At 49.8% G+C, this 20658-nt stretch overlaps 1 protein-coding gene across 2 annotated transcripts in view; it reads right to left on the reverse strand.

Moving 5' to 3' along the window:
• The window catches only part of LOC144168715 (activating molecule in BECN1-regulated autophagy protein 1A-like), a 101187-nt gene continuing 80529 nt past the window's right edge, over window positions 1-20658 (reverse strand). For both annotated transcript variants that reach the window (XM_077697661.1, XM_077697660.1), the window contains exons 14-18: window positions 16988-17274; window positions 2781-2840; window positions 637-815; window positions 420-561; window positions 1-259 (exon numbers count right to left, since the gene is read on the reverse strand). In XM_077697661.1, the coding sequence (XP_077553787.1) occupies window positions 116-259; window positions 420-561; window positions 637-815; window positions 2781-2840; window positions 16988-17274 (812 nt within the window). In that variant the 3' untranslated portion in view covers window positions 1-115. The remainder of the gene's footprint in view (window positions 260-419; window positions 562-636; window positions 816-2780; window positions 2841-16987; window positions 17275-20658) is intronic.

Raw genomic sequence — 20658 nt, forward strand, 5'->3', positions numbered from 1 at the left:
CTGGGCTGAACAGGGGAACTTTATTTGCCGCAGTGGGAGCAGGGGCGCTTGGGGGACCCGTAGAGTGCCACGGCAGCACACACGCTTGGAGGTAGTGGTGGTCGCTGAGATCAGGCTAGGAGGAGACAAACCAGCCGGCCGCCTCGTACTCCTCCCGGGTACGGGGCTGCCCCACAAGGATGGCCGAGCCCCGGAGGGTCGTCTGCGTGCCCGTGGTCTGCGTCCGGGGCCCCGCCGTTTGGGAAGCGGTGGACAGCACCTGCGCAGCACGTCCAGCTCCTGCACTCCCGTGCCAACACACCCAATCGGGGCTGCAAACCGCAAGACCCTTCTCCCCTGCGTGGCCACGAGCTCCTTCCGTGGCACACTGCCACGCCAGGACGGCTGGAACCCGTGGGTCACGTGCCCCTGCTGCTCACCCGGATGGTGGTGTCCCTGGCGGCCCGGTCCACCTGGTCGGTGAGCATGACAAAGGGGCTGGTGGCGTCCCGTGTGGGGCCCCCGTGCGACGAGGGCGGCGGGGCCCCCTCCTCCTCTTCCCCCGCCCGGCAGATGGGCCTCCTGCAACAGCAGCAGCGTGAGCCGGCGTGGCACAGCAGCGGCCGCCAAGGCGGAGCTTAAAGCGGTGCTACTCACAGCGGGCGGCAGATGCACAGGGAGCCCCGGTTGGTGCCGTAGATGAGCCCCTCTCCGGGACGGGGCAGCCAGCGCACCGAGTTGAGGCTCACGGGGGCTCCTCCCCCCCCGCCCTGCTGCTGCTGCGGGGGGCCCGGCTGGCTCAGGTTGCCCACCTGCTGCAGCTGGCCGCGGGGGCACTGCCGGGGGAACAACACTCGGCACGTGAATGCTTGGGGTCGCACAAATGGCTAGCTGAAGCGTGACCGACGCAGAACGGGAAAGCAGCCTGTCTCGCGATGCATAAAAGCTCAGTCTGTGTTCTTTAAATAAGATCAGCCCACAGAAACTTTCGATTCCCAATCACTTCACATGCCCAGCCACTTAAAAACTGTTTATCTGAGGAGGCGGAATAGGTTTATTTTACACTGGCAAAGAAAGGGTGTCCTTCGCTTCAGGGAGGGAGGTGTCCTTATTCCGGGGCCCCTGTAGCTCTGGCCGCACTCGTGGCCTGCATCACCGACTGTCGCTGATCTTCCGGGTCCGAGCTGAGCAGCACACTCTCCCACTGCTGCTCAAGAGCTGGGTTGGGCATTCGGGGAAAATCGGGGCAGGCCCGCATCATGTGGTGAAGGGAGGCATACTGAGCCGTGCAGGAAGGCCATTTGTTTGAAGGGTGCGTGGACTGAAGCCTTCCTGGGAGCAGAAGGGTGCGTGTGTCTCTCGTGAAGGATTTGTGCAGAAAAGGAAAGGCTTGTCGGGTGAGCCACCTGTGCTGGGGCGGCGCTGGTGATCACGAAGAGAGGCCACGCTCTAGATGAGAGCCCAGCAGAGCTCTGGCCGGGGGGGCGTCTGTGTTCGGCCTCTGTCTTTTGCAGGTCTGGGTCGATGACGGACGTTGCCATCGCTGGCCAGAGCGCATGCTTGGCTGCATCCGTGAACCTCAAACTGACGGAATATATTTGGCTCTCGCCGATACTCACCCCGTGCCACGCTGAGTTTCTCCCTGAGCTCGAGGTCTTCACGGCCCAGTGTTGGTGGAATATCCCACACATCTGCCAGTAGGAGCGAGTGTGGGACGTTCCTGCTGGCTTATGGGGTGTGCTTTGGACAACTAAGGACACGAGCTTGCCAGTTGCTGCGGTGGGTGGTAGGCTGAGAGCTTGCTTGTAAAACATTTACTGATGCTTCCACGGGCGTCGGCAGGGGGGTGCAAAAGGCGCCCTTGCACCCCCGAGCCAGCCCAGAACAACTGCTCCTGGCAACGCTCAATACAATGGGTTCAATACAATGGGTTTGCCCCCTCCAAGACAAAATCCTGCCGATGCCCATGCATGCTTCTCCAATTAACTCTCGCCGTTTACAACTCTGGTGACGTCACAAAACGTAGCACCCAAAAGCATATGGGGTGCCGGCAGCTGTTTTTATGTTTCTAGGATTTTCTGCCTTATTCAAAAACTGCTAGTAGCGAGAATGGTGCATTTACATTGTCAGCACCGCAATCTGTCAATACAGGACAACTTGTTTCCACCCTCTAGGGTCTCTTTAATGGCAATGATGGCAACTTCCCCCACGTGTACGCACGTGCCTACATTACATCTTGAAGTCTACACAACTGGATCACCTCCACCCCCCCTTTTTCATTGTGAACAAGGCTTCCATTCAGGAGCTGAAGCATCTTTGTTTTTAGAAAATTTTGTGCTCCGAGTCAGTTTTCAATTGTTGCCCCGTGTTATCCCGACCGGATGGGGAAGCTTCCATCCAACTCTTAATTTCAATAGCTGAGAATGTGTTCTGAAAAGCCCAACAGTACACACCCCATCTGCAATGTCAACTTTGTGCCCTTGAAGACACTTCTCAACTGTGCACCCGGGGCACTTTCAGGGCACATTCTGAGCACAAATACGCAATGGCTGTGTGGCCCAAGTCTGCACTGTTGTCCTGGTGCCCGCTTTCACAGTGTGCCCATTAAATGCTGGAAGACCCAACGTCCGCCTGAGGGCCAGAAAGTGTGCACGTACATCACGGCAGTAACTTCAGCAGCGTACTACTGAAAGTGCCGTGCCCACATCAACCCGCTGGCAAAAAGGTTTCCGTGGCCCTTTTGAGTGCAGCAACCACTACGCAGCAGGTGGCGACAGTCTGGGCCCCAGAGCAGCACTCACCGACGACGACGACGGCCCATCCGAGTCGGCAGGGCTCAGCTTGAAGATCTGCGCCACCACCTGCACAAGCCAGAGGCCCCAAGTGTGGGTGGGAAGGAGCTGGGCACCATAACAGCAGTGGACGTGCTGCTGCTGCTGCTGCTTACTACCTCTGCAACGCTTTCTTCACAGGTACTTTTCTCGCCCCACATCGGCTCCTCATGTCGTTCAGATACAGACGCAAAAATAACTATCAGGATCGGTGCCAAAATAAGGAACTTGTTCACTTTTTTACGCCTACAAACACAAGCAAATGCGGCACTGCCTACGTCACAACCGAAGCCGCCAGATATGACAGCGCAATGCGCACACCCTACGATTGGCTGAACTTGCAATATTTTGTACAGGTCACTTTATCGACCTAACGAGCCTAAATGGTGCTGCAGGGCACATTTCAAAGGAAGCATAAAACTTGACCGCAGATAGTGGCAAGGGCAGACACTTCCAGCGCTTGCGTGCCCTTCCAAGCCGTGTTACGATGAGCCGCTCTCTATGCTCTCAGCAGCGGCAAGCGTACAGCAGACTCGGTGCTCTCAGTCCGGCCCAAGCGTCTTGACGTTCGGGGACGTGCTCTTCACTGGGAAGCACCGTTCCATGCACCTAAAAGCAACCACACCTTCTTCTTTCTCCTCTCTCTAGCAGCAATCGGCTGCCACGAGGCAAATTCAAACAAGCTTTTTTGGATGGAAAGGCCTCCTGCATCGAGAGTATCGCAACTGTGCGATAGCTCTCCACGAGTCAAACGAGCGAGCTCTCGCAGTGCCAGCCCGACAAGGCCCATTTGCAGGACCCGCTCGTGATGAACAGATGTCATCACTGCCAGAATACAGTTAAACCTCGATATAACGAAGTCGTACCTGCGGGCGAAAATTTCGTTAAATCGATAATTTCGTAAAATCGAGGTTTCGATTTTACAGTTAATTTAACCAGTTATTGAGGTCTCAAAACCTTGCCCATTGCTCAGAAACAACTGCTATGTAGTTACCTCTCCACTTAAACCGAAATTTTTACTAAAACTGGCTGCGAAAATTGTGTGAATTAAGAGTTTCAAAACACTTAGGCAATGGAATTCGGATAGCCGACAGTAGTTTGTGTCGTCATAAAACCCGTGCTTTTTCCGCAACGCCACATTAAATATGATAGCAGACTAGGTTCCACTTTGTCTTTTTTCCATTTCGGTCACTACTAAATGCCGCTGTTAGTCAATTGAACCTGCGTCCATGCCCCGTGAACTTCACCCCGGCGAGGTGCTGGTTCGAAGTTACGCCTCTTTTCGTCCGTTTAGTGGTAGGCCTAGGCGCGGCGTTGAGGGGTGCGGCGGGCCAACAGCGGAAGGGTGCTATAAAGCTTTTGAAAGACTTTTTTCATGCACAAAGGCTCTGCAGTATGGGCGCGTGATGCAACCACGACACTCGAGATAAAGCCATGATTGAGAGTTGAGCGGAGTACACACGGACCGCTTCACTTTTGTGGAGCAGCGCTTACGCGCTCCCGCTAAAATGGAAAGCTTACCTACATTAAATATCTTCTGGCCAAATTTGATTAAGCAATTACTTTTATGCCCGCTGAGCCCTAAAGAAACCGATTTCTCCGCATCGCAGCTGTCTAATGAACACATTTTGACCACGTTCGGAGAGCAATTTATTGCCACCAGCACTCGATGTTCAAGCCGTAGTGAAGAAGTCCGTAAGCAGTGCTTGGCGTTTCTTGACCAGGGTAGGCTTCACGTGACGCTCGTATGCTGACAGCGCTAACAAGGCTTGCTCTTCAACATTCGCGTGCGCCTGCGTGCCTCCGCAGAATGTCGATGGCATCCATCACTTCACCGACACTTCCTCAGGCTCTTGTTCGGAACACTTTTCTGTCCCTTGGAGTGCTCATGCTGCTTAAGACTCATCTAATGATGGACGAACAAAATATTAATGTGGTTATCAGCGAGCACAACCTAGAGCAGCAGCACCGTGAGCAAGGATGCGTAGAAAGAGACACTTGAACTTCGGCGTTCGGCAGCCTAAGCATTGAGGGCGCTGGCGTAGGCAACGATGGAGACGTCAAAATGGTGGCTGCACTATTAAACCGTCCATGACTGCTAGCGGTTTTTGAGCAGCTTCTTTCATCGCTTTTAATTGTTGTCAACCGCATAATTCACCGCTTTTCTTTCATTTTAGCCTTTTAAGAGTTAATGTGAGTACTGCATGTTTTCAATGTAGGCTCTGAGAGGCAAAATAAAACGTGCCTCGACCGGAATTTCGTTCTTCCTTTCTCGCTATGACTTCGTTAATTCGAAAGCGCCGCACGAAATTACTTCGTAAAATCAAGATAAAAATACATGGATTTCGTAAAATTTTGATAGAAAACTTGAAAAAATTCGTTATATCGCGAATTTCATTGAATCGAGGTTCGTTATATCGAGGTTCAACTGTATCTGAAAAATGACAAAAACTGCACATAGGTTGATGCTCAGGCATTGTGCACCAAGTTCTTGCACCTTGCCCGTCGCCCGAATGGAGGGTCGGCAGTTCAACCCCGCCCGAGCCAAGGTTTCTTTTTTCTTTTCCCGTTTCTCCCAGAAACGGGAAAAGTTTGACATTCACATTCGAAATCGGAGACACCCCCAACTACAGCCCGCTACGGTGACTCCATGTAAAGTTCTTTCGGCGCGCAGCGAAAGCTACAGAGCCGAAACATGCTGTCTTTCTGCGCAGCGGAATATGGTGCCGGCTTGCAGTTAAAAGACACTCTTAAAACGGGGTACAATGTCTATATGTACTCAAAACTTGAGACTTAATTTGAACACAGACGCGAACTTCTACAGTTGAAAATTGAGAGAAATGTGCTTTTATTATTACGCCAGATTCACAACTCAAACATTCACGACGTGCGTCAACTAATTCCAGCAGAGGTGTTCCAGCAGAGGATTGAAAGCTACTACTGCCCCTGCCCCTGTAGACTCCCTTGCCACAACAAGCTATCGTGGCACGCAACATTTTCTTACACCTTTCAGGAGTCTGGGAAACAAGCCAGAACATGAAGGGAGTGTACAGGGGGTTGGCAGGGGGCGCGGAGGTGCCTTGCAAGCTGTATGAAGCTAGTTCTCACTGGAGCCAGGCGGCGCCATCAGCGACAGCTCCGGAGGGCTGTCCACCTTTGATTTGCTGTTACTTGAGCCAGCATTACCGTGAATTTCGCTGCCTTTATAAAGTACAGCTAATTTTCCCTGATAGAAGCCCAAATTCCACGAGTTTTCCCCGAGTTTTTCCAGACTATTAAAAATCCATGAGAATTCCAGGTTTTCCCTGTTTTCCCGGTTGGTTGACGCCCTGATAAGCCTATCTCGGGGCGTCCGTTAGCAAATCTATTCAATGAATTTTGTGTGAATCAATGCGCAGGCTCAAAATTTTGCCAAAACGATTTGCATGTCGCAGAAGATCGCTCCTGTTCAAAGGGGCCCTAAATAAGCTTCTGAAGGTCACCATTTCAAACGTGCAATCGCTAGAGTACCCCATCACAACAACGTATACAAAATATTACACCTCTGCGTAAAGCAGGGGCTGCTGCGTGCACCTCGGTGACGTCACAGCTTCCACAGCGCTTCGGAGGCGACCGTGAGGGGGTACCTTATTGCGGGCCCTTTTTAACGAACAATAACTCGGCTAATACTCAATGCTCTCAAACTATTTTTGCGGCAGGACATTCCTCGGATAGTACTCCGGCGATTGCGCACGTAAAATCGCAGCCTTTGAAACCCTGTTTAGCGCCCGCTTAGCTTCCATATTTTCTAGTAACTAAAGCTTGATTTTGGGCTGGTTGGGTACACACGACACCTTAGGAAACAGCGCGACAAACTCGGACAGAGAGAGGGCAAACAGACGCGAGCGCTGACGAGCAACTGGCGAAATTTGATTAGAGTTGGCAATAAATAGAAGAAGGAAACAACGTAATCATACGCCAGTGCGAGAAAGAAAATCTAGATAGCCAAAGAAACGCCGCGAACGTAGGGGATGATGTTGAGGCGGCCCCTGGCATTCTCTTGAGACCAGGGGCCGCCTCAAGGTCATCCCCTATGTTCACGACGTTTCACACCCCCTGAAGAGGATAGGCGACAAGGCAGGAGTGCGGACAGTTTTTTCAGCGCCCAACAAACTAGCCACCTTGTGCGCCATGGTCAATGATGGAAAGTATTCCAGGGCTAAGTACGCGACGAAGCATGAAAAACAGTACGTTAAATGCGTGGACTGCATAGTATACGAGATCCCACTTTCGTGCGGGCGGCTCTACGTGGGCCAGAGTGGCAGGTGCGTTAATGACCGCCTTCGTGAGCACGCATATGACATGCGCACAGGAACAGCCTTACACTGCAAGAATTGCAAAGACTGCTACCCCAAGCTCAACGAAACCCACTTCTTAAAACGGTACCGGCATGCCCGATCCCGCGAAACCTTTGAAGCTTCAGTTATAAGCATTAACTCTTTCACTACCGCAGAAAATTGACCAATTTTTAGGGGTCCAAGAAAACATTTTTTTTCCTGCTAAAAAATTGTTTAGGCACTAATTGCAGGAGCACAAAATGCAGATTATTTAACGGCCTTTCCAATAACACCAGTTTTTTAAAGGTTTTCATATATCATAGTTGTGAAAAAAAATATCAAAATCAAAATTTTTGTCAAGTTGTCGAAAAAAATGATAAAAAAGGCGTTGTGTATATCAAACCACCGGTAGTAGAAAAAAATTAGAATATACATTTTTTAGGGAAACATTTCAAAAACACACCCTAGAAAAAATGTCAACTTGCGCGGAACAGTTTGTCAGATATAAAAAAAAATGTTAGCACGCACGGTGATCGTGTCATGCGGTGAAGCCCAACCTCTAATTCAAAATGTGCAATTTCGGGTGGTTACCTAGCATAAATCTGGCAGTTTGACGTTATCAGAGGCACAAATTTGCCCCCACATAACGTAAAAACATCTTGTCAATGGCTGACTTTGCATTTACAGCGAGCACAATATTTGGGACACGCACGCGATGCGGAAAAAAAACATGCATGAAGTTGAAAATGGAACGCCGCGGCTGATGCTTGTTGTCGTTCACGGTCAGTTATCTCTCAAAACATAAAGCTGAGCTTTATTATCATCTTCTTACTCGCAATTGTAGCCCTGCTCGCAAAAATGAGGTACGATGAGCTAGAATCGTGCCCTGCGATCTTTGGCCGAGTAGCAGTTGCGCGCTGAAAAAGATCAGCACAACGAGCCTCCTCTATTGCAGCGCCACCTAACATTTTTCAAATGAAACAGTACAAAAGCTTATCAGAGACTCCGTCCGAATAGACAGTTCAACTAAGCAGCAACATTAGACACCCAGATATACCCTCGCATGGAAACGAAACCGGAAGGCGAACAGCTGGCAGTGTAAGGCCAGTTTGAAGCGCTGTCCTCGGCGGAACAGATATCTGGCGACTGGGTGTGACCTTTTGACTTGCATCTGAAGTTCTTATCGCAGAAATCGGGTTAGGGTGGGGGGAAATCAGGAGCGCCGTGCTTTGTTCGAGGATCAGTCGCGGACGCTTCAGGCGCCATGGCAGGTAGCCTTGAAGTTGGGTAACTGCGTAGTAGCGCTAAATATGAATTTCGCGATGCAGAAACGAAACCGAAACTGTTGTAAACTGTTTGCGAATGGTCCTGGGGTAAGTAGAACTACCACAGTACTTAGAACAACTTGCGCAAAGGCAATAAAACTGCCTAAAATCATAAAGTAGCTTTGCAACCAGGCACTGCTTGACATTTTCAGCCGATTTCTGGGATTATTACCTGTCAGAGTGCGAACCTGACGAAAATCGTTTGCTAGTTCCCCATTCACGCCCTGATAGCAAAAAACAAGCGCTGGTGCAGAGTAATTACGAGTTACACGCATTCTTCGTTTGTAGCTTTGACGCGCGATGACCACGTCCCTTTTCCACACTCAGGTGATTCAAAAGCGTGTCAAAAATCACGTTTCCGTTGCAAAAATGAAAACAAAACTGATTTCGAAAGGCCATTTCCTGATCTAACTCCGAACAGCTTTACTTGAAACGCTATGAAAAGGCGCTCCCAAAAGTATCGATCAAATTGATCGATTTTGATAGGCGCGGTAGCGAAAGAGTTAAGGGGGAGGGGATGGGTGAATTCGGCTTCTGTGGCGCTCGTTAAGCGTGAGATTTGCGTAGCTGGCCGGATGAAAATAATGTTTGTGTGTTTTATCACATTTTATAGCCGACGCCGCTTTTCAAGCTTTGTTCATCTCGATTTTCTTTCTCGCACTGGCGTATTATTACGTTGTTTCCTACTTCTATTTATTGCCAACTCTAATGAAGTTTCACCAGTTGCTGGTCAGCGCTGCCTCTGTTTGCCCTCTCTCTGTCCAAGTTTGTTGTGCTGTTTCCTAAGGTGCCAAATTTTCTAATACCACAGATGAAAGCGAAGTCACTGCCACAAATCTGTATTTAGGCAATGCCAACGGCTGCAATGCAGAAAACATGGAAATTGGGCCTCTGATAGAACTGCGGTTACTCTTATATGTGACCTAATTCTGGCAAAATTGCTGAAGTAGCGCTGGTATTTAAAGGCGGTGACAGCAATGTCTCAAAAGATTATCGGCCGATTTCAATATTACCCGTTTTTTTTCGAAGGCGACTGAAAAGATTACATATTGTAGGTTCTCTAAATATCTCTTTAAAAATAGTTTGCTTCCCTGTTTTCAACATGGCTTTCGCACGCATTGTTCTACCGAAAATGCGTTACTTAAACGAAAAGAAACAATACAGTAGAATCTCGATGATACGAATCTCGCGGGACCACGAAAAATATTCGTATCATCCGAAATTCGTATGAACCAACACAGACCAAAAAATTGAGCGCTGAAAAAAGTTTTCGTTTATTTCTTTTCTTACTTTCGCGTGAGCAAATCCGTGATTTTTTCTGCTTTTTTTAAACCCCCACGTCACAAAGCAGTCCTTCTGGCGCGCGTAACGCTTCGCCTAGCTTCGCGCTTGTCTTGCTTGTCTCCTCACTCCCGGTGTCCAAGCTCGCTACACGCCGCAACAGTCAAGCGTGAACCGCATGGTGCGTTTTTGCACGCGATTCGCACGCCTCGGCTTTGCGCGCGCTGTATTTTCACGGCCACATTGACGATTTCGCGCCCGCGGTATCTCCTACCTCGGTCCGAAAAAGACGCTGACGACTTGCGAAACGCTCGAGACAGCCCGCTGGCTCCGCCCGAGATGTTTAGGCTTAGCACTCTGGCAGATATTTTATGGGCGCTTTCACTAGCGGCGCGGATGGTGTTTTATAGTACCGTTTTCGCCAACGTTATCAGCTCCTTTACTGCACAAGAAACTTCGTGTCTGCCTTGAGCGGCATTTTAAAGAGCGGCTAGAAGCGGTCGCTCAAGCGGCCGTGCCACTTCGCGGCCGAAGCCGCCGCCATGTTGCCGCCGCCGGCCGCGGCGCGCGCAGCGTGCGAGAGGTTTCGCGGCGCGCATGGGGCGCCGCGAAACCTCTTCGCGGGCGAAAGCGAAACCTCTTCGCTCGCGAAACCTGTTGTTTTCGCGAGCAGAAAACAACAGCCCGGCCGTTTCTGGAGAAAGACGAGTGACAAATGGGGAGAGAGAGCCGTCACTTGCTTGTTCGGCAGTCGGGCGCCTCGCCGGCTCGTTCGTATCATCCGCCGGGCCGCGCAGGTCCGTTCGTAACAGCCGAAATTTTTCCCATTGCGAACAATGCAATTTTGCCGGGACTTTTCAGAAATTCGTATCATCCCGAAATTCGTATCACCCAGAATCGTATCATCGAGATTCTACTGTAGTACTAAAAAATTTTCCCGAAAATTTATTAACACTGGCAATTTACAGTGATTTATCCAAAGCTTTTGATTCATTGAGTCATAAGGTTCTGCTTAATAAATTGCACACCTATGGAATTCGCGGTACTGCTCTTACTTACATCTTACTCAAATAACCAACAACAGTACATATCCTTCGGTAAATTTTCATACCAACTTAGATGCGTAAAACCAGGAGTACCGCAGGTCCCCTGTTATTTTTTCCTACATATTAGTGATCTGCACTGTATTATTACACGCCCTGAAGTTAACCATATGCTATGCTGATGACACCACTCTTCTAATTGCAAGAAAAAGTACAGTGGATATTGACAGCATTTGTCAAGAAATGTTACCCATTTTTCTAGAGTGGACAGATACTTGCCTTTGTATTAATGCTGACACAACGAAAGGCATACTATTTAGGCCGAAAAATAAAGTACCTCTTCCTAAACCAATGCTTGGTACAAAAGGGGTGGCTACAGTTGAGAATATGACAGTGCTAGGAGTGCACTTTTCTAGTACCTGGGGACATTAATGTTAGCGAATTTCAAAAATAAAAATGTGTAGAACAATTGGGACGCTAAATAGAACCCCTCAAATACCGTATTTACTCGCGTAATGAACCCACTTTCTTTCCAGAAAATTCGGCATGCATTTGGGGGGAGGGTTCATTATGCGGGAAAAAATTGCGACAGATTTTTTAAAAGCTGAAATTCCACACAATGAAGTTGCTAGAAGAAGCGCGTCAGAGCCTTACCAGTTTCGTAAAAACGCCTCAGTGATTATGTAATGGAATTTCTTTCTTATTCTGAACATGCCAGTGGCACTCGCCATGGAGCTGTCCTCCTCACTGAACCCGATTGTGGCTTCACATTCGTAGTCTGCCCACAGCGCACTGTCTTCCGGGCCGTCAAGGCACCCCAGAAGTTATTTTCTCACCCGGAAACTTCCCTTCTTTGGGCCCACGAAACACACGACAATCCCTGTTCACCGACCAAAAACCTTGTTTTCGCCCGTAGCCTACACGCAGTGGGTCACATGAAGTGGCGCCCAGCCGCGCGGTTTCCATGTGCATCAACGCATGCCCCACCACAGTCAGTTTAAATCCGGCTGTGCAGCTCATGCACTGGCCCATCATAAGGCACGCACCAGGAGCACAAAAAAAGGTCGGAACACAGCTGAACACCACCACCACGGAGCGTCATGGCGAAGTCGTGGAACAGCAAGAGGAGGGCAGTGCAGAGTACATTTAGTGCTTTGTTCGCATGCCGCCAAAACCAGCCGGAACGGCAAAGAGCAGGGAAGGAGTGCGGAGTACGTTTTGCGCTTTGTTCGCACGCTGCAACGTTTGTGTGGCGCAAGGTTTGTTTTGTGTGCGAAAGTGCGCAATTTTTAAATTGTGAGCCACGGCATTCCCGCTCACGTCTCGGGCTACTGTTGAGATTTCTTTTTGTTGGAAGGCCTTTTTAGCATTTCTGCGTGTTCTGTGGCGTGATACCAAGTTACTGCGATCGCCTACAGCATCAGCAACCATGCTGAGATGAAAACAGATCCCCCCTGCATTTTTTATTCCAAGGGACAAAAAAGTAAATTCTCAAGAAGAAAAGTGGGGGGAGGGTTCATTACCCGAATGGGTTCATGTGCGAGAAAAAACGGTATAACCTGAAAAAATAGGGCTTTTATTTTACAATTCCCTATTCCCTGCCTCGGCTGCCTCGCAGCTGCCTCGTCAGCTGCCTCGTCGAGCTGCCACGCAGTGCAGCTTTTTGTGGCTGCTGCATGCTCGGGGAAATTAAATTTGACTTGATACGTCCCCTGAACGGTGCCAGCGAACTCCCCCTGATATAATGCTCGAGTGCAAGCGGTCCGCTTCATACGACGAACCCTCGGTGTTTTTCCCTCGCTTTTACACCGCTCCACCACCTCGTCTCGACCCGTCTTTATTCTTGGCCCCCGTTCGACGCTGCTTGACGTGCAAAGCTCCACAGGCAGCCGGGTACTCGTGAAGTAACACAGAAAGCTGGGAGAGTCGCTAAGAGCTCATAATGAAACGGAAGCGAGCGACAACCAGAAGGAACGATTACAACGGGACGGAGCGCTACTGTAATCAACTAAACTTTTATTGAAAAAGAGAAAACACGAAGAAAAGACACAAAATAAGATGCTGCATCACTTGGGCCAGACACAAGCGAACCTTTTGTTAGGTAACATCCAGGTAGCCTACTTCAAGATTAGACAGAGATACACTTATCGCCCATTTTTGCGATGTGAGCTGCCTCCACGATTTCTTTCGGTCACGGTGTCGATACAAGACAGTAGTTTCATTGAACAAGGGACGGCATCCACATGACAAGAAGAGAGGGTCAGAGAACGGGCCTTGTGGGAGGAATGAACCTCCAAGGCCTCTGTTGTAAATAGTTCTGAAGGGCTTCACCTCCAAATCTTTTTTTCCGCAAAAACGCACAAGCCTGACATCCCTTTTCGTGCTACTGTGTCTGAAAGGGGCCCCTGGCAGCACGTGGTGTCTGGGTTTCTACAGCGCCATCGTTCCTCGTTGAACATTCGGGACCCGTTTCACGCACGCAATTCTGAGACTGTGGTTGAATTCCTATAAAACGAGAATCCCGGTTCTTGTTATGGTTTCAGTATTGGTATTGAAGGCGCGTTTTACTCCCTTCCGCATGATAAACTTATGGAGAGTGTGAAACTGTGCATCACTGAATAAAATGACGAAACGGCCTTCAGGACTAAGTGTGCCGTGTCTGTGGAAAGTTCTCTGGAACTGTTGTCCTTCTGCCTTTGTAGGATGGCAGAATGAAGTTATTTTTTTGGAAAAGTCGGGTGTTTGTACAGGCTTGAGGGTTGCCCTTATTCTTTGTGAAATCTTCCTTAGCAGGTGGATCGGCTATTGGAGAGGTATCTCCATGGGTGCATAAACGTGTATTTCATTCCGTTGACGACTTTTTAGTTCTGTCAGATAGGCACGATTACCACAGAGTTTGCGTTGGCATCTTGAAAAATTTTTCCGGAGTGCAGCTTTGGATTGCATTTCTCCTTTGAGTTGCCTAAGGACAATGTTCTCCTGTTTCTTGATTTACGCTGCATTTTTCTGATCGCCATGCTTGTTGGTGGTTCTGGCTTAGGTCCTCCAGACCGTTCCTAAAGTACGGATCAGCCCACTCAAAAGTTGTTAGGAATGGCATCGCGCTCTCGTGCATCACGTCTGCCCTCTCAAAATCCTGTCCCCATTCTGTGAGGTTGAAGGCTGCTGGGTTTCCCGATAACCTGTTGTCGAGTGTACGAGAGAAGCATGTGAAATGGCAAAATTCTGGTGTTGTTCCGAGCCCAACCGAGACAGGGATGAAGTTAGAAAAAGAAAGATCGCGGCGGTGCCCTGCATGCATAGGATTGAAAAACAGTGGCAAAATGTTTTGATGTTGGTTGATGTTTTGTTTAGTGCCCCGGGTAAGATTTCTCGTGCTTGTGCGGCAGCTGTGAAAGAAAGGCCATATCATGCTCAGGGTATGGCCTTTGTTCTGTCAAACACACTCATTCATGTGTGGGCTGCCGCGTGGCGGTGGTCTATAAGATACCGCTGAAGTGCAAACTTGCCCAAATCGGGAAAACTGGATGCTGTTTGAATATCCGGCTGCACAAACATGAAAGGGCCCTAAAAACAGATAAGCTTTCAAACATGTCCACGCATTGCTCGTCGTGTGGATGCCATCCCTTGTTCAATGCAACTACCGTATATGCGGAATATAGGTCGAGATTTTTTACAGAAAAATTTGCCGAAAAGTCACCCCTCGACCTATATTGCAGTCATTTGGCAGTTGTCATCTGGCGACCGGGCAGCCCATCGAGCCCATCCAAACCCCAAAGGCACCATCGCCACCACCATCAATCGGACGCGACGCCATCTTTGTTTTGTTGCTTCTCTCGCTGTCGGCGAGTGTGTGCGTGCTATTTTCTTTTTGCTCAAAATGAGTTTAGGCACTTGGTGCCAGTTCAAAGCAGCATTTAATGAAAGGGTGGGAGTTTTCCAAGGCCAATGACGTGTCTGCCTTGCGCCAGTTCGGTATCACCAAGAAGTGTTGCTAGCGGCGTTAGCTGAAGGGGCAGCTCTCGGTATGCAACGCTCGGAAGACCTCGCTTCATGGGCGCTGCTCTGTGCACCTGTGCTGCTGTACAAAGGGGCAAATTTTGTCCGCTAGCGTCGTGCAATGTCTCTACGAATGGATACCCCAAGATGTTTGCTGACCGCCTGCACAGACTGGCTGTCGCTACGGTCTGCACACGAGTGTCCCATGCTTTGCGCTCGCTTCACGATGACATGGTCTCGCGAGTGTTTAAGAAGTGCTGCATAAGCAATTCCCTGGACTGCACCGAGGACGACCTGCTGGGTGGGCGACAGCGAGCCATAAGCAGTCGTCCAACGATACTTCAGACAGTTTTAAATGAGTAATCTGAGACGAAACAAGTTCCAGTCTCAATAAAACAATGGTTGGCACCTAATTATTTTTTTTGCATTTTTCGGTTACAAGGTAAGGGGGTCGACCTATATTCCGCCTCGACCTATATTCCGCATTATACGGTACTATCTTATATCGACACCGTCACCAAAAGACCGTCACCGTGTTAACTGTATGGTTCCCCCCCCCTCCCCCCCTTTTTTTTGGTTCCTTTCCTTCGTTTTTGTTGTTTTGCTGGTTTTTTCTTTTGCTGTCAATTACCCAACTCTTGACTGTTTTTTTTTTCAGTGTTCTTGCTTTGTATCATTTTTTATCACTTTCACTATCACATTCACTGAACGTCTGTACCCTTGCAGCGTTTTTTTTTTGCATATGTTACTGGCATTTTCTTTATCAACTTTTAATCATTTTTGCATAAATTACATTTAAAGAGTGTTTTATTTTTTTGCATTCATCTCTGCTGCTACCCTGCATATTGACTGCATTCGTTGCATTTCCTTATAGAGGGTCCCATCGCAGTCCCTGGACTTTGGGACCCTTGTCTGCAAAACATAACCGCCTGTATTCTTTTGTTGAAATAGTAAGCTTCATTTGATTTGATTTGAAAAAAAATAAAGATGCGCGAAATCGTGGAGGCAGCTCACATTGCGAAAATGGGTGACAAGTGTATGTCTGTCTAATCTTGAAGTAGGCTACCTGGATGTTACCTAACAAAAGGTTCGCTTGTGTCTGGCCCAAGTGATGCAGCATCTTATTGTGTCTTTTCTTCATGTTTTTTTTAATAAAAGTTTAGCTGATAGTAGCGCTCCGTCCCATTGTAATCGTTCCTTCTGGTTGTCGTCGTTTCTTCGCGCTTCCGTTTCATACGGGTACTCGTGAGCAGGAGTTTACCTTGGACGGCCCCGCGTGGGAGCAGCAGAACGCCAACGAGCCAACTGCGAGAAGTCAAAGTTGAGGTGGCTGGCGGACTGTGAATTTGAAGCTCCCAACAAGCCGCCAACGAACGCGAAAACATTCGACACAACTCCACGGCCATGACTGAACCCCCGCTTTCCTCGCCCGTGCAATCTAAGTTTCTTCTTTTCTCGACGCTCTTTCGCTCTCTACCTCTGCTTTCTGCTGACCAGTGTCTTTGAAAGCGGCGTTGTTGCCCCGCTTCTGTCTTTGCCACATTTTTTCCATCGCCGCCTGGTACCCCCTCGTTTTGCTTGGCCTTGGCAGATTCACACTCACTTGTTCCCCCGCTCAGTTCGCTCGACCACGAGGGCCTCGTCTTGCGCACACAAGGCTCTAGGCCGGCGGACTACAAATAGCGCCGGATGGCATGCGGGTCACGTGGTGCACGGTGCTGGGCTGGCGGGCTAGCTCGGACTCCGTGGGTGGGAGGCACAAAATAGGCATTTTGTCTTTTTTAAACTTGGGATTTTAGCTAAAGGTTCACAAATCACGCAAGAATGTGCTAAACATAAGGATTTAAATAAGTTCTTAGTGTGTGACCGTCCACTAGGCCGGCATTTACCCGCACCCCGGTCATATGCCGCTCTTGCACAGTCCCTTAAAAGCCGTATCATTGGGGTTACACTGTAACTTGCAAAAACAATGAAGGGAGCTCGCACTTATAGCACCAATGGTGGAGTAAAGGTCGTTGTGACAGTGAAGAAGAAGTAAATCGGCTGCAGTCATGGACTGAAACTGTGTCATGATGGCTGTGAAGCTTGTGTATAGCTTCGCTACTATCAAGCCTTGCGCGTTAGAGTGAGCTTCCTTCATTTTTTTCTTCTTTAGTTTCCCGCGCGTACCTCTTCACGAAACCCCAGAGAGAACCACGGGCCCCGTGCCTCACCTCGCGGTCGTGCGGGGGCGGGGGGGCAAAGTAGCCCTGGTGGTGGTGGCGGGTGGAGGCGAAGCCGACGACCAGGTAGCGGGCCAGGGGCGAGAGGCTGACGGAGATGGCATTGGCCCCGAAGCTCCAGGTGTGCAGCAGCTGCGGGGGCCGCTGGTGCAGGCCGTAGACGCACAGCGAGGCGCCCAGCAGGCCGCAGGGCACCAGCGCAGCCAGCAGCTCCCCGCACAGGGCCACGCTCGAGTCGTTGTGGATCTTGCACCGGGGGGCCACCACGCACGCCTGGGCTGCGGGGTGCCACCGAATCGCATTGGCAAGGTCAGCCGCACGCGCTCCGGCATTAATCGGCGACCCAGATCCCCGCTTCGCCTGCCCGCTCCTCCAAATGGAAGCGCACTTTGTCATTCACGACACGACCGACGTTGTGAGCAGGCATACACCACAATGACAGCGCATCAGCCCCTGCTTCCTCGCATGCAGCACCCCCTGTGCCCTAACAACAACTCTCCAACCCAAGAGCAAAGGCACCACCACCCGGCCACTTTCTCCGTGCCGAGCCACTCGACTCTTGGTGCTCCCACCCTTCCACTCCTTGCCACCTTGCTGCCGTTCTGCCCCAAGAACCCCGTTGTGCGACTCGGCCAGATGGAATGCTTCTTTGACTGTATAATAGCGCAGCAGGACCGTTACTCACTGGTGTACAAGCTTAGCCTCCACTCTGCCACAGCCTGAAGCCCAGCCCTACGACGAGCTCAGGGCAGTCCTCCTTGAGCGCCACCGTCGGTTCCTAGAACCACACGTGCCAGCCGGCCAGCCTTGTACCACACCCGTCGAGTGCCTCTTGTCACACACCCTGCCCCGTGGATCGACAACAAACACCGACTGCACGCCAGCAGCCCCACACAATCAAACCCCGGGACTGTCTCTGAAGAAACCTTGTTTACCACCTGTCACGAAAGCGGCTCCTGAGGACCCAAGTGAGATTTCGGCAACCACCCCGCCCTGTCCGTCCACCTGAAGAATTCAGCTGAAGACACTGCTTCCCCACGCATTTCGACCATCTGCGATGTTGCTGGCGCGTCTACTAGCACTCAACAGTTCCTGCCACACAGCACTCACAAGACGCACACTGTGGTACACACTACCAAATACAACGAAAGCCCCACCTCCGGCAAGCTGCCACTGTCCCGACAGGAGGTATGTCACCGACAACCCTCTGGCCCATGCGACAAACTCCAGCCAGTGCGGCGTTCACATGCATGACCAGCATGGCTTAGTGGATGCAGAGTTTGTGAGACATGGGTCTCACATGTCCCAAGAATTGACCACAAGGTCACCGTGTCGAAAACAAACCTTCTCCGAACGTTTCCCTGCCAGGCCGGGACGCACCCCCAGTGCCGGCTCGGTTTCCGGAATATCAGGGAAGGAGTGGCTTAACGTAACACGTCCAAAGGAAACAGCAAGGGTGAGAAATCGCCTTTTCAGTTTGTTGTGCACGCTTCCGGGACGATGACCCCACCGTTTCAACATCAGAATCTGACACTGCGGAACTAGCGCCCCTTCCTTGGATGAGAAACTCTCAGAATGCGCATCCGAGCTCAGCTCGTATTCAGATCGGAATCGAAAGAACCATCGCCCCCGTCCACATTCAAAGGCCCCGCGCAGTCGGCCAGACAAAAGTAGCCGCGCGTATGGAGGGAGCACTTTCAGCAGCCCACACGACACACAGAAATGATGCGTTGCGAAATTATGATCGCAGATAGAGATAAAAAGGGGATTGAAACAACAACCTGGTTTGCTCCTGACAGCGGCAAGTGAGAGCGCAGCGGACGAGCGAAACCCGTGATTGAGTCACGTTTCAGTCTATTGGAGAGGCAACGGTGCGCTGGACTTACCTGGTGCGTTGTAGCAGACGTGGAAACAGAATAGGGGAAAAAAAATTTAAAAAAGCACACGTGCCGCATGGTCACTCATCTCAGCGTGCGGAGCAGCCATGGCCCCCAGAAACATAGGGTCGGCATGGTCGCTCCGTGCTCTTCAATACTGTCTACACCCGTTACAACAGACCATTTTAATTCGGAAAACAAACAAAAAAAGTCCGCTATAGCCGGAGCATGCAGTACCCAGGAAGGAGGGGTATATGAGCGCAAAAGTGGGTACTCTGACAGTATTGCATAAACATATTCTTTCTACACGTCCACAGCACCTCTGCAGAGTGCTCGCGTGAGGGCAAATAACCGCCTACAAACCGTTTCCAAAGCTTAGCACAAAGGCCTTGCGCATGCGGTCAATTGTGGAAAGACGCACGATGAGCTGAGCAAATACAGCAAGAATATAATTATGAGCAATTATTAACCAGCTATAAAAAATCAGTCATGGCCATCAGAATTAGCTGGGCTCTTTTAACCCTTTGAGGGTGGAATTTTTTCGTCAAATGCGACCCCCCAGGGTCGATCCTTTTTATTGCCGATTTAAATTCTTCGGATGAATCTATTTCGAGAAAAAATTGCCGTAATTTTTTTAGGGTGACCATAAAGTGACAAAAAAATTGTGTGTTGTAACATAGATGTGGTTTATTCACGGTAACACAAGAAAAATTCTAAATAAAAACGGGAGAGTAACAAGCCGGCACCTTTCGAGTGAATCGAAATCAGATAGACATCAGTTTCGCGGGCGCAAAAAGCGGGAAGTGCCCGGAGGAAGATACCAAAACCAGCTGCTACGTCCGCGCGCGCGGCCGGATGCGCGAGTGATAGACGGCGCACCGCCTCTAAAAATACACACAAAAAAAGGAGAAAAGAACCTCATCAGTTTCGCAGGCGCCCTTGGTGTGTGGCAGGCGCAAAGCTGGAGGCGCCCGGTGGGCGTAAGGGGGCTTAGGTGGGCGATACCCAGCGCGCCCCCTCGCTACCAGATGTGCAGCGATAGCCGGTGCGCCGCTGAAGTAAATAAAAAAAATAGAAAGAAGAGCCATCGGCGCAAAAAAATAATTTGACGTACCGTATTTACACCATTGTAGGTCGACCCTTTTTTTCAAATTTGACTACCCAGTGTTGGGAGGTCGACTTAGAATCGAAATCAAATCGTGCACCGCTAGTAACGGCACGGGAAACGAGAAATCGGGTGTGCTACAAGATGGGGAGAGCCTTGCACCCTCGTTTCCATGGTTACGGTCGAAGCGTAGCGTATTAAGGGGGGACACTGGTCTTGAGGACATTTTTGTTATTTTTTTAACCTATGAGCTTGAGATTTACACATCGAGTGTATTTCAACATCCTGAGCCCAAATAGTTTTCATCTATGGGGTGTAACTTTAGAGTTGTGCAACATGTTATGCCACTCCATCTCGGGCAATATTTTCATTATCTACCCATGAAGTACTCAAATAGCTTTATCCCTTTGTGCTCTAGAAGGACCAGGGAGTGCAACTATACCATAGCAGTAACTTTAGCCTTGTGTCTGAAAGTGCTGTGTACTTCATAAATGTCAGGTCATCAATTTCCAATGTTTTTGTGAAATTAACTGCATAAAATCTCGCACCAGCAAAAAGAAATTCTAAACTTTTGTGGTTTTATTGCATTGTTCAGTTCACACGCTTTCAAATGCAGTGAAAATGATACAAATCGAACCAGTACATCCCAAGATATTGTACCCGACAGCTGACCATGTGGG

The sequence above is a fragment of the Haemaphysalis longicornis genome, unplaced genomic scaffold (assembly GCF_048455015.1).
Source record: "Haemaphysalis longicornis isolate Haplotype H1 unplaced genomic scaffold, Haemaphysalis longicornis Haplotype H1 scaffold_2, whole genome shotgun sequence".
NCBI lineage: Eukaryota > Metazoa > Arthropoda > Arachnida > Ixodida > Ixodidae > Haemaphysalis > Haemaphysalis longicornis.